Source organism: Mesoplodon densirostris, chromosome 15 (assembly GCF_025265405.1).
Source record: "Mesoplodon densirostris isolate mMesDen1 chromosome 15, mMesDen1 primary haplotype, whole genome shotgun sequence".
Taxonomy (NCBI): domain Eukaryota; kingdom Metazoa; phylum Chordata; class Mammalia; order Artiodactyla; family Ziphiidae; genus Mesoplodon; species Mesoplodon densirostris.
The window spans coordinates 27,791,359-27,817,973 of record NC_082675.1 but is presented as its reverse complement, the minus strand read 5'-3'; the positions used below and the strand labels follow the sequence as shown (position 1 = coordinate 27,817,973).

Genomic DNA, 26,615 nt, shown 5'->3' with positions numbered 1-26,615 from the left:
CCAGCAGGCCTTGATCCCCTTGCTCTGCTGACGTCTCCCAGCCACATCTGAGGTCAGGAGGCCTGATGGGGAGGCAGAATGTGCCAGGCCTCCCAGTCACCAGGTCCCTCAGCTTCACATCACTGGAACACTGGCTGGGCTCCCAGGGAGACCACCAAACTCTCAGCCAGGATGCTCCAGTCACAGGGAGCCTGCCAGTCCAGGGCCTGCCCTGGGCACAGGGTCCTACAGACTGGAACCAACTCTGCCAGCCAGTCCCCATCCACATGACCCTCTTACCTGCCGGGCAGGCTCGGAGAGGCCCAGATCTGGCTGATCAGCTCCCAGCCCTCCTCCATGTGCAGGGCAGCCTGCAGGGACGCTGGCCTGGCAGCTGGCTGAAAACTCAAGAACTTATCTGTGAAGCCAGGTAGATCCCCAAGCAGCAGAGGGAGGTGGGACGCCTGTGCAGATGTGCCTGGGGTGTGAGTGTGTGTCACTGGGTTCTCTGGCCCTAGAGCCTGGCCTGGCTTTGAGGAGGGTGGGGTGCTAAACAAGTGGGCTCAGAGAGGAACTCCTGGGCTGGAGACCCCATCCCACAGGAGGGAACAGGTGGGGGGCACCTGTGGATGTAGGGGCAGGCCCGTGCCTGAGTCCCCTCCCTGGGTGGTGCAGAGAAGTCCACAAAAACAGGTGGGGACCTGGGAAGTCTCCTAAGCTTTAAGCCTGTTTTCTAACTGAAAGATGGAGCAATGCTACCCCAGCAAAGGGCTGCTGGGCAGGGGGGGTTGGCCTCCAGGGTTTACTGAGGCGAGGAAGGGCGTGGGCCAGGCAGAGGCGCACCCCGCATTCCCAGGCCTGCGGACCAAGCCCTGCCCGGCAGCTGGCCGCTCGGGGACCCCCAAAAGCCTCCAGACCGGGCCGCCACGCCCTCAGCCCGCGCTCCAAGCCGACTCGGGCCGGGCCGCCATTCCCGTTGCCGCCTGAAGGGGCCGCCGCCTCTTTAGAAACGCGCCGCCTTTGTCCTGGTCGCGCAGCGCTGCTGCACCGGGCGGGCTGAGCGCCTCCCGCGGCCCGGCCCGCGCCCCCGGCCCGCGCCCCTCCCGCCGTCCCGGCCCGGCCCGGCCCGGCTAGGCGAGCTCAGGTGGGCGCCCCGCCCGCCGTCAGGCCCCGCCCCGGCCCGCCCCCGCCCCGCCTGGCCCGGCCGGCGGGGACCCGGCGGAGCGCTCGCGCGTCAAACCACATGATCCCATAAAACATTCATCCGCTCCCGGCCGGCTGCCCTCGCCTCCGCGCCGCCGCCCGCCAGCCCAGCCGACCGGGCGGAGCGTGCAGCCTCGTCCCGCGGCCGGGCCGGGGCCGGGCCGGAGCTGCGGCGCCTGGATGCGGACCCGGCCGCGGGGAGACGGGCGCCGGCCCCGGAGCGACTTTCGGTCCCCGACGCGCCCCGCCCGACCCCTAAGATGAAGAGGGCGTCCGCCGGAGGTGAGTGCCGCGCCCGGGCCGGCCGGCGGGCGGGGACCCGGGCGCCCCTCCCTGAGCCGCGGGGCGCGCCCGGGCTGCCGAGGCTGCGGAGGGTTACCGCGCGGCCGCGAGGCCACCGCAGTGCTGCCCGGCCCCGGGAGGGCGGAGCCCACGGCAGCAGGAAAAGTTGCCGCTTCCCTGGAAAGTTGGCGGCGGCGGGGCTAGTGTGGGGGCTGCTGGCTGGAAGGGTGGGGTCCTGCCTCTGATCGCCCGGCCGCGAAGGGGTTAATGAGCATGTCTGAAGAAACCCGGGTACCGAGCAGAGGTGGGGGGTGTCCAGCCGCCTCCATCCTCGACCCGCGGACTCAGCTCAGGACATCTGGTTTTTCTGGGGTTAGACCGCAGCAGGATGAATGGGGGCGTTGGCGACAGTAGAGGGCGTGGGGGGCGGGGCTGGCCCAGAGCTGGCCCCCACAGGGGGCGGGCGAGGAGAGGCGCAGCCAAGCACCCCCTATCAGCAGCCTGAGGGTGCCTGAGGGCCCCTGCGGGCTCCGCTGAGGGGCACCAGAGGTGGTGGGGCCCCAAGCACCCCCTCCCTGGCAGCTCTCATGGGACCCTTCCCCCCTACCTGGTGTGAGGCGCTGGGGGTGACCTCCTGTAGGGGGAGTTGGACATCCCTTGCCTGGAGGGTGCTCCCCTCGTTCCCCCCCCGCCCCCCTTGCCCCAGGGTGCCCTGCTTATTTCCAAGGTGCCGCAGGCTGCACACGTTTCTTTGCACGTGCACATGTCTACAAGGGCTGCACAGTTGCACACCGCATGTGCACACGCATGCCAGGCTGCCCTGTGTGCACGCGTACACACACACACATGCTGTGGGTGCACATCCATGTCCTCGCCCCCGCCTGCTCGCCCACGGCCATGCATGCACATAGCGTGCCTGCTGTGGTCTCCACGCTTGGCGCACGCTGGGTCCCCTCCGAGGGACCCATTCTTGTGCCTACATGCACGTGTGTTAAGGGGGAGGCCCTGGGTAGCCAGAGCTCAGAAGGGTGAGAAACTGGCTACAGGATCCGACCCCTGTGTCCGGGATTCTCCCCTCCCAGCCCCCTGGGGCTGTGTGTGTGTGAACTCGGTATGCGTCTGCACGTGTGTCTCTGTTCGCATGACCGTGTGTGCCTGTGAGCGTATCGGCATGTGTCTCTTTGCCTCCGGACGTGGGTGCCCCTGTGTGCCCAGGCAGCCCGTGGCCAGGTTCCACCCAAATCTGTAGCAGAGGCCCAGGGAATATGTGTTGGGGGCCCAGTGCCCCAGCCCAGGGTGTGAGGCCAAAGGAGTGTCTGATTCCTCCCCCTCCCCCCAGGCTGGGGCAGTGGTGGCTGATGGGGGCTGGGACCCACCTAGGCAGGGAAGGCCCATTTCACACCTCCAGGTCAGCACCGTGACACACAGGCCAGACCCCCGGCATGCTCTGCAGTCTGCCACTAAGTCCAGCTCAGGGTAGGTATATGCTCACCCCACGGCTGACCCAGGGTGACCTCAGGAAAGCTCTGCCCCCGGTGCCTGGGGGTCTCCACGGCGAGAGCCTTCTTGATGAGAGATTCTGTGGTGTGTCAGCTGCCTCAGGTGCTGTGTGCAGGTCTGAGGTAAGGGTATTGGTGACTCGCTCTCACTGTGGTGAGGAGGACCCCAGGCCAGGGCTCAGAGAGGCAGGGCCACACCACCTGCTCTCCCCCGCACCCATCAGTGTCCTTGTCTGTAGAATGACGACAAGTAGGTCATCCTTATAGGCTGTGTGGGGGTGAAACAGAGGGGTGGGTCCCACGATGGGGTGGGCAGTGGGGCTGGCCACTCCCCTTTTCTAAACCTCAGTCTTTCTATCTCTAAAGTGGGTACCATCACCGCTCCCACTTCTACTCCAGTTGAGGTAAGGAAGGAACCAGGTCCCTGCAAGGCAGAAGGCTGCTCACAGACCCTGATTCCTGGGTGTGGGGTGGCAGGAGAACAAGGGCCTGGATGTGGGTCCTGGCTCAGCCACCGACAATGGTATGACCTTGGGTGTGCAGTTCACCCATGCCTCAGTCTCCTTACCTGTGACATGGTCAGTAATTGGGCCTCCCTCAAGGGTTGTTGGGGACACTTAAAGGGTGAGGCCCCCACAGGGTTCTGACCCCAGTGCTTCTGCCTTCAAAATACTGAAAACACCACCACCCTGCCCCACTCAATGGTTCCCACACAGGGAAGTCCCCCTGGAACCCTTGCACTGCCAGCTGGACCCTCCCTCCTAACCATTTGCAGATGGGAAATAAAGGCCCATCGAGGTCACTGGGGAGTTGGAGAAGGGGGGAGGCAGGGAGGGAGAGAGGGCCCTGCGGGAGGTGTGAAGTGGCCACCGATGTGTCCCCCACACTGGGGCAGCATCTTTACTCTGCCCCTTACCAGCTGGGAGGCTGCAGAACCCCTGACCCTTGGTTTCCCTATGTGAGGACTAACGATCAGCCAGGAGCCCTTAGGTCAGAGCTGGCTTTCTCCCTGTGGTCATGGAGGAGAGCCTGGCCCAGGGGGTCTCAACAAGCAAGAGGGCTTGTAGGGGGTCTGTAGGAGATGTGCTCGGGCTCTGGAAGACAGGGGAGGCCGAGGGCTGCCCCAGGTCCGTGGTGGGACCCAGGGTTTGTTTGCTCTTGTTCATTGTGAGTGACAGGCGGTGAGGGGCCCGATGTGTGCAGCTGTCCCCACCCCCACTCTCTAGACTCTGACCTCACCCTCCCTCCACTGCCCCAGGACAGCCGGCACGCTGGGCCGGCCCCTCAGTGCTCCCTGCCCCGGCCTTGAATTCATGGCTTTGTGGCACGGAGGCCTGTGGCAGCTGGGGCAGCACCAGGAGGGGCCCAGCTGGTGGAGGCAGGAGGAACTCACCCCCACCCAGGGCTGTGTTTCCTGCTCTCCTGGGCCTGTAGCCAGAAAGTCTCCGTGGAGACTCAGTCTGTGCATCCAGAGAGGGGTCAGGAGCATGAAGAACCAGTGAACTGAGCCAAAGGAATGGGAGAATGGGGGTCTCAGTGAGCACGGGGAGTAGGTGTGAGTGGTACTCTGGCCCCCGGGCCCCATCCTGGGGTTCCTGACAGCTCTTGGCCCTGCACAGTCAATGAGGTTCAGGCTGCCCTGTGCCCAGGGCTCTGACCTCTGACCCCTGACCCCTAGGCCAGGCTGCCTGACCTTCTGTGGCCTGCCTGCTCCTGCCCCTTCCAGTGGTCCATTCCCAGATGCCACGTTTGCTTTCAGGCACCTGTTCATTCATTCACTCACTCACTTATTCCTGGCCTGTCAGACTCCCTCTGAGCCAGGCAGGTGAAGGGATGTGGTCCTTGCCCACCTGAGTTTATAGGACTAAATGCTTTAAAGGACAGGTGGCCACGGAGCTGAAAATGGCAGCCCAGCCAGAGCAGCATCCACACCCCTGCATCTCCTCGTGCCGTTGCTGGATCGTGTGGGCCCAGCCGGGTGTCTTGTGCTGCAGTTTCTTCTTTGGTCGCTGTATTTTAAACATTTTGCACGTCGGGAACTGTTCTTGTGTATCATGGGTTTGCGGGTGTGTGTGGAATCCCTTCCCGAGGATGCGCCATCATTTATTTATCCAAACGTGCCTCGGCCTCTCACACTGCCTGTGCTTGTGCAGCTGGACAACCAGAGAAGTGTCCCTGGTGCAGCCCTGCTAGGTCCCCCGGGGGCGTGGTCAGATGCCCCTCCCCCAGTAGGAGGCAGGGCCTGATCCCAACCCTTCGCAACTTTTCAAGTGGAGGGGGCAGAGCCCTCGGGCCTCTCCCACCCCTGGGGTTGCATTTCTGCTACTCACAAGTGGAATCTGTTTCCTGGCCTTCATCAGGATTCCGGCTCTGCTGCTGGTCCAGCCCTAGTGCAGCCGGCGGCGCTTTGGGGCTGTCTCTCTTCTGCCCCCTTCACTTAGCCTCCACCCCAGCCCCGCAGTGTCGCTCTCCCTGCCTGGGGATAGAGAATGGGCCATGGCGGCCCTGTCCTACAGCCTTGCTAGTGCCCCCGCCCCGCCAACCCAGGGCAGGAGGTGGAGCTGAAGGGCAGGGCTGTTGGAAGCCCTCCCAGAGTGGGAGGGGCCTGGGGAGGAGCTGTGCTTGTCTAAGGCTGGCCCAGGTGGGCCTGGCAGGTGGTGAGCCCCAGCCAGGCCCTGGCACGTGGAGCTGGGCTGATGGTGACACGGGGAGCCCAGTGGAGGAACCAGGGTGTCAGGAGCTGACTCAGCTTTGTTCAGGCAGCCTCCTGGTGCCCCAGAGGGATGCTCTTTGGCCTAACGCCGTCACAGATCATGCTCCATGGAACTGAGGTTCCACAGAATGTTGGTGGGGCTTGGACAAGTGTTTCATGGTCAAGCGAATTTGGGAATGACTGGGTAAGAGGTGCTGACAGAGCTCCTTTACCACCCCTGTGTAACACACTCAGGGTCTAGTGTATCCAGTAACCTATTTTGGGAAACAGTGGCTGAGGTCCTTTGGAGGGCCTGGGTCCATCAAGGGCTCCAGGGTGGGTGGGCCATCCCACACAAATCCTGCAGCCAAGCACCTGGTGGGTGGAGGGACCATGCTCTCCTGGCAGCAAGGCAATGTGCAAATTTAACCTTTGGGTTTATGGCTCTATTTCTTTGCAGCAAATGTCACGGGAAATGTCAGGCTAAGGCTGAAGCTGATGGGTGAGGGGCCCATCGAGGAAGGGGGTGGAGTGCTGAGGGGCTCAGGCCAAGGTGAGGCTCTAAGTCCCTCACCTCCTCCCGGAAGCCCTCTCAGATTGCCCCTCAACTGCTTGGGCTCAGCACCGTGTACCCGGTCTGTCCCAGCCCTTGTGACCTTGTTGAGATGTTGCCTTTATTTACCTCCTGCTGGAGCCCAGATGGGGTGGGCTCAGGGACCTGCCAGAATTCTCCCTGCCCTGAAGTCTGGGCAGCCGTTGGATCAACCTCTGCAGTACCAGCTTGCCGTGTGACCTTGGGCAGCACTGCCCTTTCCTGGTCACCAGAGACGTTGTCCGTAATCCACGGCTGTCGACCAGAGGTGGGATTCCCACTCGATGCCTTCATAGGTGGGAAAACCCTCTGAGTCTGAGGTGTGTGGGGTGCTGGGCTCTGGGGGTGGTGGGGGTGGGTGGCTGGCTCATGGCATCCTGTGGCAGCTCCAGGCACATAGTAGGTGCTCAGTATATAGGGAGGGGCAAAGAATGGACATGGTAGGCAGGGGAGGGCTCGAGGCCGGCAGGGAATCCACAGCCCCCAGACTTACTGGCCTCCTGGCCTGCCTGGCAGGGCAGCTCTGAGGCCTTAGCCTGGCCTGTCATGGAGTTCTGTCTGGCCCTTGCGTCCCAGTGGTTGGTTAGCAAACGTTCGCTGCCTCCGGGCTGTGTGCCAGGCCTGTGCAGCTGAGTGGGTGTCTCAGGCTCCTAGGTTGCCCCCGCCCAGCAGCTCCACACCACTCTCCCTACACGTGCTGCTCTGTTGCACTGGGTGTCCTGGGTCCCCCAGATTCAGCCTGTCTGGTGGTGATCGCTCTTATACCACCTGCCCCTCCACCCCCTACATCTGGGCCAAAGGTCTATAGTCCTGGCCACCTCCCTCTACCCTTCCCCAAAGTCCAGTATCAAGTCTGACCCCTCCCTGCCCGTCCCCTTTTATCCCTCATCAAAGATCTGCTGTGGACTAGCCCCCCTCCTGGGCCCGTGGCCTCAGACGCCCACGTCTCCTTGCCCTCCTTTCAGGCTTTGAGATGCTTTCCTAAAACATGTTGCCGGCCAGACCCCTCCTGACTGAATTCTCCTGTGTCTGCCCCCCGATGAGGCCTGGCCCAGGGGGTCTGGTTTGGGAACGTCTCTTCCACTCTGGCTCCCTGGTTCCAGTGCCTGGCACACACACCCGTGTCTGCCTCCCCACGTCCATGTCCCTGAGTCTAGCTCGGGCCTGGCACCGGTGTGCAGGGAGCCATGAATGGTAGAGTGGCCTCAGGCAGTGCCCTGAGTCAGCTCCCAGGTTCACAAGAGCTGGTGGTCCTAGCCCTCAGGGTTGGCCACTGGCCATCAGGTGCAGGCCAGTTGCCCAAGGTGGCTCAAGAGGGCGGTCCCCTCCAGGGCACAGGTCTGGAGAGAGAGCAGAGGTGCCAACCTGTGGGGGAGTTGCTCTAGCCGAGGGCCGATGGGGCTTGCATTGGGAGCCCAGGACTTCAGCCCAGAGCCAGCTGTGTACCTGGCAGGCCACTCACCCTCTGAGCCTCCATGTCCCACAGGAGATTGCGAAGGGGGAGTCAGTGGTGAATGATGCCCACGGGACAGCCCCTGGTGAGAGCTTGACTGTCCCAGCTCCTGGGGCCCCTTCCCATTCAGGTGGGACCTCCTGCCCTGAGCTGGAACTTGCCGTGGAAATAGAGGCTGTGATGGGGCTTCGTGGGGCCCCCATGTCCCAGGGGCCTCCTCAGATTGCCAAGTCCCTCCCTGCCCTGGGGACATCATGGTGGCACTCAGGCAGGTGTGTGATGGGTGTGGGCCCCACTGTCCTCCCTGGAGTAGGAGCCTCTGCTGAGCGCAGAGGAGGAGCCCCTGTGGGGCCTCCCTCCACCCACCAGCCCTTCTGCATGAGGTCCTTGCCACCCATCCCAAGGGGGGGGGGTCTGTAACCTATTAGTTAATGCCATGGGGACCCAAGTGAGAAATGGGGCTGGGGGGACACGGTGGGATGGGGGTGGGAGGTGCAGGCCCCAGGCAGGGCCAGCGACTGGGGGAGGGGAAGTTGGGGTCCTCATGGGGTGTCTGCCTTTCTCAGTGAGAGGCGGAGGCCCAGCGGGGGCCTGGGGCAGGTGGGTGCTGAGCCGGCTGCGGTGCTGACTTGGAAGGAGGTTCAGGGTCTCCCTGCTTCACCACGTGGGTGTGAAGCCTTGCCCCACAGCTCACTTTGCACCAGCCTTCTGGTGTGGTGAGAAGAAGGCCAGCGTTCCTGCCCAGTCCTTGGGCAAGACGGGAACCGGGCAGAGGGAGGGTGGGCCACCTGCCCCCTGTGTGGCCTCTGGCCCAGAAGCATCTCCTGTTCCCAAAGATGTGGTTGGAAGCAGAATTCCAGAGAAAGACCAGTCCTGGCTGGCCACCAGGACGCACTGGGCATCAGAGAGGTCTCGGGAGGGCTGTGGGTCCCAAGGTCACACAGGACACCCTGCACCCAGCTCTCTCACCTGCCTCCACAGCACGCCCCAGCCAGGAACCTGCGAGTGGGCTCTGGTGTCCTGGGCCACCCTCACCCTTCCCAGAGCCCTGCCGTGATCCCTCCCATGCTTTCCACTGCCTCTTCCCTCCCTCTGCCCTGGCTGAGGTCTCCCTGCTCTCTCAGGACACATCCAGCCCCCACTTGTCCTCAGAGAACACAGAGATGGCTAGTCACACCCGTCCAGCCCCAATTTCCAGGCTCCCCAGGGCCTCCCGGAGGATGAGGCCATGTAAGGCAGTGGCTGATGAACCTGGTGGGAACCATGCTCTTAGATCTCCTTGGGGGCTGAGGCCGTGACTCCCAGGGCCATCTGAGGAAGCAGCAGGACTGTCATGTAGCCCTGGCAGTGAGCAACCCCCATTCCACTGTGCGGGGACTAATGGAGGGTGAAGGGGGGGCCTGGGGCTGGGGTTCCTGAGTATGGCCTAGCAGGTGACCCCCCTCCCTTGGGGAGGACCCTCCTCACCCCTGGTGGGGTTAGCCATGCACCACAATGCACAATCCAGGTGGGGGTATGGGGATCCCTGGACAGGTCCCCGAGGGCCACTGGCTTCCACCTCTGTTCCCCTGCAAGTGCTTTCTAGCATTTCAGGCCAACCCCATGCCGGGCAGCAGGGACCTCGAGATTCTTGTGACATATTCAGCCCTCCAGGTCCCTGGGAGACACCCCAAAGCCCACTAGGTACCCACGGGAGAGAAGTGAGGGTGTGGGTGCTGGCAGGCTGGTGAGGAGCCTGAGGCCTGGGTCCCCCACTGGGTCCTCACCAAGGCCACCCTGGGCCTACGTCTTAAAGAGGCCCTGGAGCTGCTGGCTGAGGGGGAGGGGGCTCCTGGTGCAAGCAGAAGCCCAGAGACTCCGGGACAGCCCAGTGCGTGCGCCGGGGCCCCTGGGGTGGGCTCAGGAGGCCCTGGGCAGCAGGGTGGAGGGAGATGGGGTTCAGATGAGGAGATTGTGGGACCAAGAGGGGTGCAGAGGGAGGGGTTTGGAGAGCTCGGGCTGGAAGGATTGGGTGGGGGCCGCAGAGGTGGATGGCGGCGTGCCCCAGCAGGAGGCCGGCCCGCTGCTCTGTGCTCCAGCCGTGTGACACGTGGCCCCTGCATTCCGGACATGTCCAGGCTGTCTTTCATCTCCCTGCCTCAGCCCCAATTTCTGTCAGGCAGAGGCTGACACGGGGACAGGTGTGACAAGTGTCTGACTTCCTTTTCGAAAATTGGCAAAAGAAAAACTCTCCCCATAAAGATATTCCATCTACACACCTCCTGGATGTCACCGAGAGGGCCCATCACAGCTGAGACAGATGGTGGCCCTAATGGACTCTATTCTTCACCTGCTGCTGGAGTTGTGGCCCAGCCCCCAGGCTGGCCTGAGGCGGGTGGTGGCATGGGGGGGTGTCAGTGCCTCTACAGAGCCCTCCCGACGCTGTGGCTGCCTCCCCTGACCCCCAGATCACAGGAAGCCTGATACAGAGGACCATCCTTGTTCAGTACATGGGGCTCTGGTGGGACAGTATGTCCCTGGGGTGGGTGGTGGGAAATAGGGAGGTAGGGCTGCAGGCCTTCACGCTTTGACCCCCGCAGCTCATTTCCTGCCGGGTGGCCAATGTGGACGCTGGTGGGTTCACTGTCCCTACGTTGCCCTGAGGCCCAGGTGGGGTCAGGCCCTGCCTGGCATGTCATGTGCACAGGGCCCCTCAGGCCTAGTTGAGGCCCCTTCCCTGCCGAGAACCCTTGGTGGGAGCCCAGGGGCCGAGACCCCGGCCAAGCTCCATGCGCTCTGCTTGTTCGCCTGCTCCCTCAGGGGCACCATAGGGGCTAAGTCCAGGTTTCGGGGCGAGGCTGTGGTTGGGTAGGGGAGTGGGATAGGCGTGGTGGGGCTCTGGGAAGAAGAGCCTTCCGAGGGGGGTGTCTGGGAACAAGGAGGGGATGCTGCCTGAGCTCAGGTCAGGTCAGGTCAGGTGCCATCATGCCCTTGCTAGCTGTGGCTTAACTTCCCCTGCATCAGGGGGGATGTGGCCCCTGCCAGGGGCAACATGAGGTGCTCCCGTGGGGCGGACAGGCCGGGCATTTCCTGTGCATCCACTATGCGCACCAGGCCTGCGTGAGCTGTGTGGCCTCAACACCCTGTGAGGTGGGGCCTGTCGTCTGCACGCTTCAGCCAAGGGAACAGGTTTGTACAGGTTGGGAGACCGGGTGGGGACCCCACAGCACGGGGCTCTTGAAAGGGACTCCCACTGCCTGGGGTTGGCCTCACCCACCCTACCCTGTGCCAGCTGCCCCATCCAGTGTCGGCACATGAGACCAAACGGAACAAACTAAAAACTCTTCTGATTTTACCAGTTCGTGTGCATTGTAGAAAAATCTGGAAAAATATACCACAGTTTTAAGAAATTTATTGTACTAATCAGCTGAAACTGTCATAGCAAAATGCTACAGACGGGTGCTCAAACCACAGAAATGTATTTCGCACAGTTCTGGAGGCTGGAAGTCTGAGATCAGGGTGCTGGCAGGGTCGGTTCTGGTGAGGGCTCTCTTCCTGGTTTGTAGATGGCCACCTTCCTCACGTTACTCACAGGAAAACAGGCTCTCAGGTATCTCTTCTTACAGGGCACTAATCCCATCATGGGGCCCCACCCTCACGACCTCATCTAAACCTAATTACCTCCCAAGGCCCCACCTCCAAATACCATCACATTGGGGGTTAAGTCTTCAGCATATGAATTTGGGGGGTGGGGCACAGACATTCAGCCTGGAACAGAAGTGAAGCTGCCCTTGGCATCAGGCACTGCTGCCTCGCCCTGTGGGAACGTCAGTGCCCCATGGACTCTCCTGGGCCTGGACACCTTTGGGACAGCCATCTCCACAGCCTCACACTTCTTACATTCACGTGATGGACGTTTATGGAGCATCTGTGCCATCAGCAGCCCTAGTCCTGCCCCGAGGAGCCCACGGCCCGGGGGTGCAGAAACAAGCAAGGCAAACCTGCCAAGTTGACCACTGAGGTGTGGGGCAAAGGGGGCACCTGGCAGTGGACAGAGGGGGGGCGTTTCACAGACCCTGGGAGTGATTTGTCAAGTTCTCAGACATAGCCTCCCCCTTTTACAGATGACAGACCTGGCTCTGAGAGGCGGAGGTTGCTCGCCGTGCCTGAGCTGAGCAGGGTGACGTGTCTGGGCTGGGGTGACCTGGCTCATGGCGGGGGCGAGCCTGTGACCAGGGAACAGTTGGAGGGTGGGCGAGAGGCAGCTGGCTGCCTGCCCAGTGGGTTGCTGGATTTTTCTGATGCATCAACAGAAGAGGTGCAGAGGCCTGGGCCACGGGGTGCTGCTCTGAGCAGGCGGGGCCTGTGGGAGCTGTGGGCACCAGCCAAGGGCACCCCATTCCCTGCGTGTCTGCTTCCTCCTCCACACCGGGCTCCCCTGGCCCCATGGGGCCACGCGGTGAGGGGTCAACGTGAGGGAGGCCTTCGGGGTGCAACCCTTCTTTCCTTGGCTCAGTGGTTATTGAGCACCTGCTGTGTGCAGCCCCGCACAGGTCGTCTGCAGGTGAGCAGGCCGAGGGCCTTCCAAGGGCACTGGGTGGGGAGCAAGTCTGTCTGACCCAGGCCTGGGCTCGCGCTGGGGACACTTGTATGTTGGGCTGGGTGAGAAGGGAATGAGGATGTGAATTTGTTAGGAAAATTTTTAGGGAAAAGGCAAATGCCTTTGTTGGGCTTGGTGAAGTCGAGCCATGCCGGCCTGGGTGGGGAGGCAGGGGAGGCCAGCTGGGCACTGGGTATGTCCTCTGTGGGGTGAAAGGCTGGGCTGCCTGGGTCCTCAGGTTTACACAGGGGGGATGAGTGGAGTGTGGCCTGCAGATGGCCCCCTGCCTCCTGATGCCTGGCCACGGCAGTCCCCAGCAATGCCTTGGGCCTTCAGGGACTCCTCCCCAGCCTGCCCCTTCCTCTGCCAGGGGGCATTGGTGCCCTGGGTCCAGTGAGGTGGGGGGTGGGGTGGGAGAGGCCATGCTGGGCACCTGTCCCGGGGGCTGGTGCTGAGGAAATGAGGCCACCCTCCCAGCCCCGCCCCCAGGGCAGCCGACCCCTTTCTGCTGCCAGGAGCGCCTGGTGCATCAGCCTCAGGAAGTAGCCGAAATACACTGACCTGCTTTTCCAGGAGGCAGCGGCACGCCTGGTCCTCCCACCCTCACTGGTGAGAAGCCGCCAACAATTTCCATCCCAAATTGATTTCGAATAAGGAAGAGTTATCACACACAATCATATAGGAATCATTTATCACTCGTTAATAAAAGAGCAATTACTTATTCACGTCACCCCTGCCTGCATGTCATGCATTTGGATGCAGAAACGCGATTGGGGCTCTCATAGAGGCCCCAAGGTCAGGGGAGCCCTCCCCAGGGGCTGCAGACCTCTACCTGAGGCCCCGGGTTTATCCACTGGATCCCCTGTTCCTGAGGGTCCCCAGTCTTGGGTCAGGGGGTCGGATCTGTGACCCCGGAGCAGGCAGGGCTGAGGAGGGACAGTGGGAGGGGCTGCCTGGAGGTGGTGGGACTGTGAAAGGCCCAGGGCACACATGGATCTTCAGGTTGGAAGCTGTCCCTTCAAGAGTCTGGATTTCAGAGGCCCCTGGAGCCAGGAGCTTGGAGCGTCCCTGAAGGCTGGGGGCGTCCTTGGCCACCCTTGGCTGAGCAGCCGCTGAAGAGCAGCCAGACGCTGGGCTGAGCACCAGGAGGCTTCGAGAGCTCTCAGTCCCACTTTCTCTTCCTGCACCTTGGAGACGCCTGCTGCTAACCCACGTTCGTCTCCACCTTCTGGCAGATATGCTTTATTTTCTTCTTTTTATTTATCTCTGTTTCTGAGATTTCATTGCCAAGTATGCAGTCTTTTTAAAAAGATAACACTGTGGTCGGCCATATCTTGCTCAAAGTGAAAGCCTGCACCCAGCCCTCAGAGGCTGGTCTGGGGCATTGGTTTGTAGCCCTCCTCCAACTCACCTGCTGTTGCCAGCTTCCCTGTTTTTCCAGGTGGTTACCTTCACATTTCCATGTCTCCTACCCCAGCCCCCTCTTCTCCAGCACACTCCCCAGTGTGGCTGTCTCACTACCGACAGTTGAATTCATAACCAGTGTTTCCTAATCCAGGTCACATAAATGCTTGTCACTGCCTGACCACAGGGGGTGACCCTCTCGCTCTCGTCTGGCCTTTTGTTTTTCCTGGAGTTTACAGTTGACTTTGTCTTTTTTCTCTTGTCCCATATGCCACCCTCATGTGCTTACTCTTCTCTGTGTCAGGCATTCTACTGGGTGTCTCGTTTTCCCCAGGGGAAGTCTCCCTCTAGGCCTTTGCCCTGCCATCCCCTCCTGGGCTGGGCATGCTGTGGCCCCCTCACAGCTGCCCCTGACTGCCTTTCATCACCCAGTGTTTCTTGGGGTTCGTGTTTATGTCCTGTTTTTGGTGAAGTGCATTCCCAGCTAACCATCTAAGGAAGGCACGGTGAAGAATCATTCTATGAGCCCTTGAATGTTAGCAAATCTATTCAAGCTGGATTGGTCCAGTCCAGAATTCCAGGTTGAAAATAGTTTCCCCCCAGAATTTTGAAGCCGTTGCAGTTTTGTGGTCTTCTGGCATCCAGTGTGCTGTGGAGAAGTCTGCTGCCGTGTTGCTGTTCCTCTCTTAACCCCCAGAGACCTGAAATTGCACTGTGAATGTCACGTGTTGTGCCAGGCACTCACCCAGGAGAGTCTTCAGATCTGGGAGATTTTCGGGTATTATTTCTTTGATAACTTTTTCCCTCTATTTTCTGTTTTCTTTCTGGAATTACCTAAGACAGGTGTTGGATCTGTATTTGTCTTCTGAATCTCATCATTTTTTCCCTGTTTCTCTTTTTGTTTTTCTTTCTGGAAGACTTCCTTAACCTTGTTTTCCAACCTCTCTATTGATTTTGGGGATAATTTTAGCAATTCTATCTTTAACTTCCAGGGACTCTGCTTGTTTTCTGATGGCTCCTCGTTCGTAGCACCCAGTTCTTGTTTTAAATCCTCTTCTATCCCTACGAGGACACTGATTAGATTTTCCCTAATTTTTATCTATTCGCTGCACTGTCTCTGCTTCCTCTGGAGGCATTGCCGCGATTGTCCGCATTGGCACCTTTTCCAGACACCTGGTTTTCTGGTAGCATTTACTAGGGAAGCATGGAAGGTGGCGGGATGCTCTGCTGAAAGTGGGGCTTGTCGACTGGCAGGTGTGGGTGATCAGGCAGGAGCTGCTCTGGACACCCCAGAGGCCATGGTGGAGATCCTTCCTCTGGACGTTTCTCCGGGGGAGCAGCCTCATCACCCTGCTCCCTAACCCCTCAGCAAGTACTGCATCACTGTCCTGGGTCTGGGGTGGGATGAGCACAGGTCTCTGACATGGGTGGAGGGTGGGCATAGAGGGGCCCGCCGAGTGTGCCAGTGCTGCAGGAGGAGCAGCAGCAACTTGTGAGGCCATTCCATCTGTGCTGGGCTCCACGCTTGTCTCTGAGCCTCCTCCCTCCACTGAGGCTGAGCTCAGTGGAGGCAGGGAGGTTGCCCTAGGTGTGTTTGCAGCATGGCCTGGCTGCCGTGCCCTCCTCCCACCCAGACGCAGCCTCTCATGGACAAAGCAGGGCTACCATGCCAGGCAGGAGGGGCCTCAAGACAAGCAGAGCGATCAGCATGGCTGTGGATGCCATGTGAGCTGTGAGCCTCTCCTGCCTGGGCTCCTCACCTCAGACAGGGCTGCCCAAGGTCAGAGCGGCAGAGGCCCCACAGCAGCCCCTGGGGAGGCAGGGTGTTGGCCACAAAGCCAGAGCCTGGGTGGAGGTGCTCAGTGGGGTTCCAGGCTGGAAGCATCTTGGGGCCCCGGGGAGGTGGATCCTGGCCTGTTGTCATCCTCATGTCACTGCTGTAGAGACAGCTGCCCCAGCCCCTTGGTGAGGGTGTACAGAGCTGGCATCTGAGCCCAGGGCTCCTGGACCCTGGAGTCCACCTTGGGCAGCCCATGGAGCAGAAAGCTTGGGCCAAGGATAAGCCTCGCTGGGGGTCAGAAAGCCCAGAGCATGTGTTGGGGGGAGGGGCTCAGCAGCTCACCTGCTGCAGGGGGGCTGCTTCCCCTGCTTGTTATCTGGGTCACTTGGGGCTCAGGGCCTGCCCTGGTCACTTGATGTGGCAGGAGGGGGGTCTTGGACCCCGTTCCCTGGTCTTGCTGGTTCCCTGTGGTCACCGCACCTTGATAAGGCTCCGTGCCTTTGTCTGAGGAGTGGGGTTGATGGTCATCTCCTCATTGTGCTGTGGGATGTAGCGAAACCTCCAGGAGTGAGGGACATCTGTGACTTGGGCGTTCCAGGGAGGTGAGGGTCCCATCTGCCCCCACTCTCCCCTCCACTGGTGCTTGGTGCTGTGTGAGGCTGGGATGTCAAGGTGGATGGACAGGGCCTCCCTGGGAGACAAGCTCAACCAAGAAGGCCCTGCATGGCCTCAAGGCACTGCTGCTGGAATGCTCAGGGCTGTCTCATGTCTGCCGAGCGCTGGCCACCCACTCACTCACCTCTGGGCTGGTGGGGGCCTCTCCTCAGGACCCCACACCCTCCTCTTGGGCTCTGTAGCCAGGTCACACAGGGGTCGGCTCGCTGGCCCACTAGCATCACACTGTCCACTTGGCTGGGAGGAGGGGACACAGCAAGTCAGTTTTGATGCACTTCCCAAGATGTTAGGATTCAGGCCTTGGCTGACAACTCTTCCCATTTAGGAATAAATAACAAAGGTGGGACAACTCGGTCCAGGAAAGGAGAGAGGCACTGGCGTGCAGGCCGCCTTGCCAACAGGCTTCCCCGGACCATCCTGTGGACCCACAGCCCCTGGATGCAGTGACCTCAGCCGGTGGTGACTCGAATGGGAGCATCTCAGGCTGAGGGTCCTGGGCCCCGCACTTGCCTCTGGCCAGGGGTGCTCAGCAGACCATGCTGGTCCTCCCCACAGTCTCTCTTGGCGAGTGCTGCCCCCCACCCTCACTCTCCCAGCTCAGTTTCAAAGCCCCCAAGCGCCCTGCCCATGTTAACCCCTTCTCGAGGCCCAAGCCACCCTGGTCGGGAGCATTTGTGAGAACTCGGCTCTCCTGGGACAGTGAAGGTGGGCTTCAATCCAGCTGCTCTCTCCAGACGGGGCTAATCCTCAACAGCCCAGAGGCCGGATGGGCTGATCCCCAAGGGTGAGCAGTCGAGGGCCTCCGGAGACCTGCATTTGTCTTTCCATAGCCAAATAGATCCTGCTTGGGCAGAGGCCACCTCCTGCCTTGTCGGTGATGTTGACAAGTGCCAAGGGCTCGGGAACACCTGGGAATGTGCCCACCCGTCAACTCCCGCCACAGAGGACAGCAGAACCCCTCGGCCTGGCTCCTGGCTCCTGGCTCCTGGGTGGGGCTCCCATGTCTGCCAGCCTCTGCACAGCAGCCCCTCTGCTGTTTGGCTGGCTCGCCTCTGTGCCCTGATCACACAGGCCCCAGCAGCACAAGTTCCAAGAGTGTGTTCCTATTGTGTGTGCCCATGGCGTGCACCCCCCACCCCGAGTGTGCACCCCAAGCGTGGGCTCCTGCACTGCATCTACCCTGTTGGAGGCTGCTGTCAGGGCCTCGCAGGAATGGTTAGCTTCGTGTTGGCGGTAGATGCAGGGTCCCGGGAGGAGTGTGGGATGGATTGCGGGGAGGGCAGGACCCATGTTGGCCCTGCCAGGCTAGGCATCCAGTCCTGGACAGGAGCTGGCAGTGGACGGGGATCTGGGCAGGCGGGTGGGCATGGTGGTAGGTGTGTGGCAGTAGGTCCCAGGCCCTGGCACGGGGAGTGCCCCTTCTCTGAGCCTCCCTGGGGCAGGGGCATGTCAGCCACTGGCCAGTTTCTCATTAGCATCCTCTGGGGACTCGAGCCTACACTGGCCGCCGGATTGAATTAGCCTCAGGACCCTGATGAGCTGGTCGTGGAGACAGAATTCTCCAGGTAATTAGGCAGCGGGCGTTTGTTGGTGGCCTGATGGAGTGGGGGGTTTGCTGGGGGTGGGTGGGACGGGGGAGTCCAGCCTCTGCGGGGAGGAAATGCTGGCTGAGTCACTGCTGCAAGTGTGGGTGTGGCCTGCATGGGCAGGGTCCTGGGGCTGGACGAGGCTTCAGATGCTGGTGTCATGAGCCCTCCATGTGGGGCTCCTGGGTGGGAGCCGAGGGAGGTGGGCTCTGGGTGAAGAGCATGTGGACTGGACAGGGTGAGGCTCCAGAGCCTCCAGGCTGGCAGCCTGGCCTTGGCCAAGGATGGATTCCTGAGGCCTGCTGGCTGGGCCCCAGTGTCCTGCCCATCAGAGGGTGTTCTTGGACCCGCACCCTGGCAGTGAGCTCCAGGGCTTCTCGCTTGACGTCTGCCTGCTGTCTGGGGCCAGCTCAGGGCTCTTTGGCCCCTTCAGTCCCCCACGTGACACCTGTGGTCAGCCCGATCCTGGACCACAGGTGTTACAGCCAGGACCACACCCCGACCACAGGGCGCCCCCTGGGGAACACGCTTGTGGGTGGGCTCTGCATCCAGGGCCTCCAGCTCCCAGGCAGGCCAGACCCTCCTCTGCCACTCTCTGTTTCCTTGCCTTGTAGGGGCCCAGAGCTGCCTCCCAGGTGCTGTGTCGGCTGGAAATTTTGGGTTCCAGATGGGGCTGATGGGTGAGGTAGGGGTGGGGGAGCTTTAACTTTTTACTACCCAGCAAGGCTTTTCAGCAACTGGACACCACAGGGCTGGGAATCCTACCGGCTCCTGGGCTGTGAGCAAGAGACCCCCCCATCCCCCACCAAGCCTCATTTCCTCACCTGTAAAACGGCTAAATACACTAGCCCCTGGGAGAGCTCACCAGACAGAGGAACCTGGCCTTCTCACCCTGGGTCCACCCGTGCACAGCACGGTCAGGAGGCCGGCTCTGCCCACAGTGGGCCTCAGTTTCCCCCACTGCACGCAGCTTGGCCTAGTGTTTGGAACTGCTCAGCCCTGTGTCCAGTACCCTCCTGCTATGGTAGGTCACCTTGCCCATTATCCACCTGGCCAGCCCGCCCTGCCCTGCCCCTCAGCTGCACCCTGAAAAGATCAATAAGGAGGGGGCCTTGAGGGGCACAGCCAGGCAGGGAGCTGGTAGCCACACCCCTGGAGACACAGGGCTCTATTGAGGGTGGGCTGCCTCACGGGAGCGGCTGCCACCCTCCTCCCTGGCACCTGACCCAGGGAAGGGGCCCAGGAAACGCCCTGGCCACGTGTGCTGCCGCCGCGCATGTCTGTGCCTGGAGGACGGACGGAAGGTGGGTGGTGAGTATGAGAAACAACGATGACCAAGGGGGGACAGATGGACGACGGGGGCGGTGGTGAGCCCATCGTGAGTGGGGGGCTGGCAGGGATGGGAGGGGTATGGGTGCAGCCGTGACGGGTGCCTTGACCCTCTGCGGTGTGTGGACGCCACTGGCTCCCACCCCCGCTCGGAGCTATTTCTGGCCTGGCTGTGCTGACTGTGGCCTCCTGTTCTGCCTTGTAACTGCGATCTGTGACATGACCCTTCATGGGACGTTCTTGGTGTTTGAGAGGGTCCTGAGCAGACTGATGTCCTAGCTATGCTACGGCGGTCTGGCCCCTCCACAGATGGCTGACCCCAGCCTCCAGGGGAGTGGGCAGCAGCTGAGAACCTCCCGGGAAATGTCCCCTCCCAGCCACCAAGGGCACAGGAGGGAGCTGCCCACGCTCTCTTGCCGTGACCATATAGTGGCCACTCTTCAGGCCTGGGCTGGATGTCCCTCCTGCCCCTTCTGGCAGCTCTGTGACTCCTTCTCTTGCCCACCTTTCCTCCTGGGCCGGCTCTGAGTGGGAGCAGGCCATGGTTTAACTGCTCACTGTCTCAGTTTCCTAATCTGTAAAATGGGCTCACGACACCAAAAAGAAAATTGATTCTTATGCAGCTCCAACTCACGCCTCTTTATATCAGCTGGTGGACCCTTGTAACGCCCCCAAAGTGGGTGTTACCGCCACCCCATAGCCGCAGGGAGGCATAGAGGCCTGAGGGCACTGAGCCCGTGCTCTGGGCTTCCAAGGCTGCCAGCCCTGTGCCATCTCTTAGGCCTCGCTTGTGGGGGCAGAGGCATCCCCATGAGACCTCAGGGGAGCTGCACTCCTGCAACCTCAGCCCAGGCTGGGGGACCCCGGGAGCGGCAGGCGCCAGGGAACACACTGAAGACCTCCCCGTGCCTGCAGCCTCCAGCACGCCCTGTTTCTGAGCTGCTGACCTCAGCAGCCGCCTGCCCGCTGCCCACAGGCTCCTGCGGCTGCTGGTGACTCCCCAGAAGCCTCCGCCCCTCCTGGCTCCCCTCCCTTCTGCTCCCCTCTCCTGCTCCCTCCACCTTCCTCCCTGCCCCCTGCAGTGCCCAGGAGCTGGATCAGGGTGAGCAGTGCAGATGGCCTTCGAGGCCACACGCAGGCCTGATGCCCCCCAGCCTCCTGGGCCTCGTCAACTGGCCTGGAGAAGAGACCCTGAGCAGAGTCTGGTCGCTGTGCCCCCACCCCCAAGACCGGAGTGGCTGGTCCTCCACCAACCATAGCCCTCGTGCCCCTGCCCCAGCTCCAGAGCAGACCTGGGCTAAGGTGGGAGCTCCTAGCCGTGACCCAGGGGTCCCGTCCATGGGGAGGGCACTAGAGAAAACCCCTGACCCGTCCATTCTGTGCTGAGGCCCGAGGAAAGAGGAGGGATGGCGGGGGAGGGGCCGGCTTGGGTTTGCGGGAAGCTAGCTGAGGGGGCCTGGTGGCCTGGTGTGCGACCAGGACCCTGGTGTGGCGTGGTGTGCCTTGCGATGATTTCTGTGTATGAGAGCTGGGCGGGGCAGGGCTGTTTTCTCACCCTGTGTGCAGGAGGCAAGCTCCCACTGGACCCCGTGAGGCTGGGCGTGACTGGGAGGTGGGGCCAGGGGAATGGGCGGCTGTCTGGGGCCAGTGGGAAGGTTGGGGGGAGAGAAAGGAGAGAAAAGTGAGGCAGGGTGCAACCTGGGGGCCTCTGATGAGTGGGCAGGACCAGCAAGTGCAGATCTGCAGGCCAGAGAGGCCTCAGGCTCAGGGGACTGCAAAAGCCAGGGAGGATGGGTTGGTGGGTGGGTGATGTGGGATGAGAGGATGGGCTGGGAGGACAGGCTGGGGACGGGGCGGGGCGACGGATGGGGAGGACTTTTAGGGTTGGGAGGGATTAGGTGAGTGATAGGGTCCAGGGGGTGGAGCCAGGGTACACCCTCCTACTACCTAGTGGGGTCTCCAGGCCCCTGCTGTGAGAATGAAAACATGACACAAAGTTGGGTTTGATTATCTCTTAGAAAGATACCCCCTCTGCTTGCTCAGCAGAGGGGTTGCCATGGAGACCAGCGGGCAGGCCCCAAGGGGGCCAGGCTGGAGCCAATTACTGTGGCTGGGGCGAGGAGCGAGCCCACCGCCGGCCGCTATGCTGACAGCAGGGCCCGTGCTGAGGGACCGACCGTCAGAAGACGGTTTCCTAAAAGCAGTTGCCTCGGCGAGAGGGAAGCCGTGTCTTTGCGCCTGTTGCCCACTTCCTGGCAGGGCCGAGCCACGTGGCTGCTCTGCCACTTTCCCCCATGCGTGGCTCAACACTGGTGCCTATCTCAGGGCATTCATAGAGTGGGCACGGCCCCAAGCCCATGGCTTATAGCCTTCTGTGGGCCCTGCTTAGCAACGGCTGGAGGCTGGAGGAGCCAGCCGGTTCCAGTGGTCAGCTGACCCCAACCCAGCCAAGCTCACAGACCATGGCTGCAGGCCTGGGAGCCAATGGTCAGGGTGCAGTGGTAACAGTGCAGTCGGTGATGTGGTGGGTATGGTCATGATGGATGGCTGCTGGCAGCCAAGTTGGTGGTATGGCCCAGCCCGTGGTGGTGAGGTCCAGAGTCTGGCCTGATGAGTACCTGGGGCCCCACCTCACCCTGCCCCAGATTGTCCTCTGCCACAAGGTCTCGGGAGCAGGAAGTACTGTTTTCATAGCACAGTCACATCCTGTGGCAACAGTGAGATGCCGTGGGAGCTGGCTTAATCAGGCCCGACTTTCCAAAGGAGGCCCGTAAGGAGAGAGCCAGGAGAGGATGCCAGCAGTTTAAATAGAACAGCTGAGATGCCCCCTCATGGCCTCCTGTGTGCAGCCAGCCCAGGGAGGGGCACCTAGGGCTTGGGCAGGGGGTGGTCCTGGGGCTGCCATGTCCCCAGCAGCCAACAAATGGCCCAGCCTCAGTGGCCACCAGAGCACAGGGGACAGAGGAGGCCCCTAGGCTGTGGGGACGGTGCTCCCAGTACCTGGGGACCAGAGCCTGGGAGGGCGTATTCCTTGTGACTGCTGGACATGCCTGGCTTGCTGGGCCTCTGGGCTTGGGGCAAGCGTCTGCACTGGCCCTGGCAGAGAGGACCTAGTGGGGGTTTGGGGCCCAAGGTCATGGTTCTGGGTGGGGGAAGCTGGCCTGTGGTCCCCTCCTTTCTCCCTCCTGGTTCCAGCCCCAGCACTTAGCCGGCCTTATGTCTGCAGAATCCTGCTCTCAGCTGACTGCCAAGGAAGGTGTTAGCTGTCAATGCAGGTGTTAGCTGTCAACGAAGGTGTTAGCTGATAACTCAAGTGTTAGCTGATAAGCCATAACCCTCCCAGGGGGATTCACATTTTAATATACTTACTCCTGTGGCAGAAAGAACCTTCAGCATTCAAAGCGGTGGCTCTAATGGTGGGATGATAGGCAGGGAGCTTAGTATTGGGCATGTGGCCCTGCTGGTGAGCCCAGCCTGGATACAGCACCCCAGGAGGGGTCTCCTACCCGGTCTAGGTCTTTGGTGAGGCCCTGAGATGGGGGAGCTGCAGCCCCCTGGGCTGGGGTGGAACCTGCTGGGAGCGTGTCTTGGCAGGAGGGTTGGGGGCAGCTGGACTGTGCAGAGATTGGAGTAAGCTCCTCGCCCAGGGAGGAGACCAAGCAGAGAATGAGGCCGAGGGGAGGAGGCTGCAGGAGGCGTTCTGAGCCAGGCCAGGAAGCACTAGGCGGCAGTGAGGAGGGCATGTGCAGGAGGGAGCAGCCGGCCTGAGGGGCTCACAGGGCAGGGCTGCAGTGCCCCCCAAGCCCTGGACCTGCCTTCCCTGCTATGCCTGCCCTCAGGGCCTAGGCTCCTGATCCTGTGATGGCAGAGTTGCTCTGGAGCGTGGGGCTGCTGTGGCAGTTTCCTGTGTCCTGTTGGTGGGACCCAGACCCCTGCAGGAGGGCCACTGGAGCTGTGGCTCCCGGCTTCACCAAGGCCCCTGCAATTTCTTGGTTAAAGCACAGCTCCCCGAGGTGGGGAGGCTCCCTCAGAATCCAGGCAGGCCTTGGCCCCAGGGGCTCTGGGGGCCTGGGCAGGGCACCAGGTCTGAGTCACAGCCCCACCCTTCCTGCAGCCTGAGAGGACGCTCTGGGAGGGCTGCTGCGGAAGCTTCCAGGAGGCAGGCCTGGCCATGATCCTTGGCCCAGGGCTCCCCTGCATGAGCGGGGCTGGCCTGGTGCTCCAGTGTTTGCCGGGGCCTCTCTCCCTGCCTGGCCTGTGGGCTGATGGGACAGGGACAGGCTGGGTCAGTGCTGGGACGGACAGGGAGAGTGGGCAGGCCCACGGGGGCTCTGTGTTCACTGGAGTCTGAGAAGGTATCTGCAGGTGTGCATGTCTATCCCACTTGGGCCTTGGGGGTGACCTGCTAACCCCGAGTGGCAGGGGGTGCGGGCATGTTAGCTCGTGTGTTTTGAGTGCCAGGCAGGGTGACGTGGGTGTCTGCAGGTGACGTTTCTCGGTGTGGAGCGTTCGACCCCTTGGAGGGCTGTTGTGCAGCAGCTTCCACCTGGCGGGTGGGGCAAGGATCACAGCACCTGAGTTCCCAGGGGCGGCAGCATATCCTGGGCCCAGCCCCAGCCCCTCCTGCACAACCCCAGCCTTGCAGGAGCCCCTGCCCACTAACTGCCCTCTGCTCTGCCCACAGGGAGCCAGCTGCTGGCCTGGGTGCTGTGGCTGCAGGCGTGGAGTGTGGCGGCGCCGTGCCCGGGTGCCTGTGTGTGCTACAACGAGCCCAAGGTAACCACAAGCTGCCCGCAGCAGGGTCTCCAGGCCGTGCCTGCCGACATCCCAGCTGCCAGCCAGCGCGTCTTCCTGCACGGCAATCGCATCACATACGTGCCAGCCGCCGGCTTCCATGCCTGCCGCAACCTCACCATCCTGTGGCTGCACTCAAACGCGCTGGCCCACATCGACGCCGCCGCCTTCGCTGGCCTGGCGCTCCTGGAGCAGCTGGACCTCAGCGACAACGCGCAGCTGCATGCCGTGGACCCCGCCACGTTCCAGGGCCTGAGCCGCCTGCACACACTGCACCTGGACCGCTGCGGCCTGCAGGAGCTGGGTCCCGGCCTGTTCCGCGGCCTGGCTGCCCTGCAGTACCTCTACCTGCAGGACAACGGGCTACAGGCGCTGCCTGACGACGCCTTCCGCGACCTAGGCAACCTCACGCACCTCTTCCTGCACGGCAACCGCATTACCAGTGTGCCCGAGCGCGCCTTCCGCGGCCTGCACAGCCTTGACCGCCTCCTGCTGCACCAGAACCGTGTGGCCCGCGTGCACCCGCACGCCTTCCGGGACCTCGGCCGTCTCATGACACTCTACCTGTTTGCCAACAACCTCTCTGCACTGCCCGCGGAGGCCCTGGCACCACTTCGGGCCCTGCAGTACCTGCGGCTCAATGACAACCCCTGGGTGTGCGACTGCCGGGCGCGCCCGCTCTGGGCCTGGCTGCAGCAATTCCGCGGCTCCTCATCCGAGCTGCCCTGCAGCCTGCCCCCGCGCCTGGCTGGCCGCGACCTCAAGCGCTTGGCCACCGCCGACCTGGAGGGCTGCGCTGTGGCCGCCAGACCGTCCCGTCCCTTCTGGACCGGCGGGCCTGCTGATGAGGAGCTGCTGGGGCTGCCCAAGTGCTGCCAGCCGGACGCTGAGGACAAGGCCTCGGTGCTGGAGGCCGGGAGTCCGGCCTCGGCTGGCAACGCACTCAAGGGGCGTGTGCCGTCTGGCGACAGCCCGCCAGGCAACGGCTCTGGCCCACGACACATCAACGACTCCCCATTCGGGACCCTGCCTGGCTCGGCCGAACCCCCGCTGACCGCAGTGCAGCCTGAGGGCTCCCAGCCACCGGAGCCCCCCACCACGGGCCCTCGCCGGCGGCCAGGTTGTTCCCGCAAGAACCGCACACGCAGCCAGTGCCGTCTGGGCCAGGCGGGTGGCGGGGGTGCCGGGGCTGGTGGGGCTGGCGGGGTGGAGGGCTCGGGTGTCCTGCCTGGCCTCGCCTGCAGCCTCGCACCCCTGGGCCTCGTCCCCCTGGGCCTCGCGCTGGTGCTGTGGACGGTGCTCGGGCCCTGTTGACCAGCCACCGAGCGCAAAGCCTCTCTCAGCAGCCAGGTGTGTGTACATACGGGGTCCCTTCCCGCTGCCAGCCAGACCCGGGTGGCAGGCCCTCCCTGGCGGCGCCTCCCGCCTGCCCGCCCGCCCGTCCCATCTCCACCCCGTCATGTTTACAGGGCGTGGTCGGGGCGTTTGTTCCAGAACGCCGCCCCCCGCCCGGATCGCGGTATATAGAGATATGCGTTTTATTTTACTTGTGTAAAAATATTGGACGATGTGGAATAAAGAGCTCTTTTCCTAAGCTGTGGCCTCTCAGGCTGGGGGTTGCTGTGAGACGTGAGAGGCAGGTGGGCCCTGGAGGTGCAGCCCTGCCCCCGTCATGGCACACGGAATCTCAGGAAGGGAAGGCAGCTGCCTGGTGGTATGGCCTGAGTTGCAGGCAGCTCAACCCTTTTCAGCCCAGCACTTGTGGTGGCCATGAAGACTGACCTCAGTGTGCCTTGGCTCCCTCCCTCCCGGCTGGGCTGACAGCGGTGTCTGAGAGAGGTGTGTGTCCAGCACAGACCATGCCCAGCCAGACAAGGCTGCCTCTGTGGGGACATCTGCTCTGCGATCACACAGAGTCCCTAGAGGTCCCTGCCTTCCAGCACAGCTTCGGCTGCCCCCCGCTCCCATGTGTGTTGAGGTGGTCCCAGGAGGAGCCTGAGGTCCAGGAGGACCCTGTGCGGGTGGGTTAGGGTGGTCCTGATGGAGTTCTGGGAGGTGAGGCTGATCCCCCCTTCCAAGGCCTAGCAGGGGCCGTGTGCCACCCTCATACCACTGCCTGTGGTCTCATGCCAGTGCTGTGGCCATGCCTGCTCCGGCGTGTACCCAGGGTGCCACATACCTACACCATACCGCACACATGTACACGCACAGGCGGGGCAGGGACCACGTGTGCACACATAATGCACGTGCATGCGTGCTCACACGCAGCACAGGCAAAAATATGCACATGCACATTTTCTCAGTCCTTACTGGGCATGAGGACTCAGTAACAAAAGAGGCCACGTGGCCATCCCACCATCCCCCTCGAGGCAGGGGCCTGGGGGAGCAGGAAGAGGGAGGAACACACCGTGAGTTGGGAGAGGGAGTGGGGGAATGTTGCTGGTGGAGCCAGATGGCCGTGGGGGCGGCCGGGGCTCCAGAAGCCCAGGGGAGGGGGGAGGGGAGGGGGTGTGCTCAGCAACCGGGCCCCGCTCCCCCACCCGGCCCCTCTGTGCCCCTGGTGGGAGCTCAGACCCTCCCTGCCCCAGCCCAGGGCAGAGTCAGGGCAGTGTTGGGGGAGGGTCCCTGCCTCTCCTGTCCGGCCCCTCCCCCTCCTCAGCTGGGTCCTCCCATATGCCCCATCTCTTCTTCTAAGGGACCCTTGGGCCTGGGCCCCCTGGCACCCCCTGTGTGAGCCCTGGCAGTTTGCCCCTCTGCACGGTGGACGT

General features: G+C 62.3%; 1 protein-coding gene across 1 annotated transcript; it reads left to right on the top strand.

The window, feature by feature from the left end:
* The first annotated feature begins 1,296 nt into the window (after positions 1–1,296).
* RTN4R (reticulon 4 receptor) lies at positions 1,297–25,421 on the top strand. The gene is made up of 2 exons (XM_060119223.1): positions 1,297–1,464; positions 23,738–25,421. The coding sequence occupies exons 1-2, from the start codon at positions 1,443–1,445 to the stop codon at positions 25,159–25,161; spliced, it is 1,446 nt and encodes a 481-aa protein (XP_059975206.1). The 5' UTR covers positions 1,297–1,442; the 3' UTR covers positions 25,162–25,421.
* The last annotated feature ends 1,194 nt before the right edge of the window (positions 25,422–26,615 follow it).

Excerpts from the sequence above, each read along its gene's own strand:
- RTN4R (XM_060119223.1), top strand. The coding sequence starts at position 1,443 with ATGAAGAGGGCGTCCGCCGGAG. Across the intron at positions 1,465-23,737 it reads GAAGAGGGCGTCCGCCGGAG|GGAGCCAGCTGCTGGCCTGG; the intron begins GTGAGTGCCGCG and ends CTCTGCCCACAG.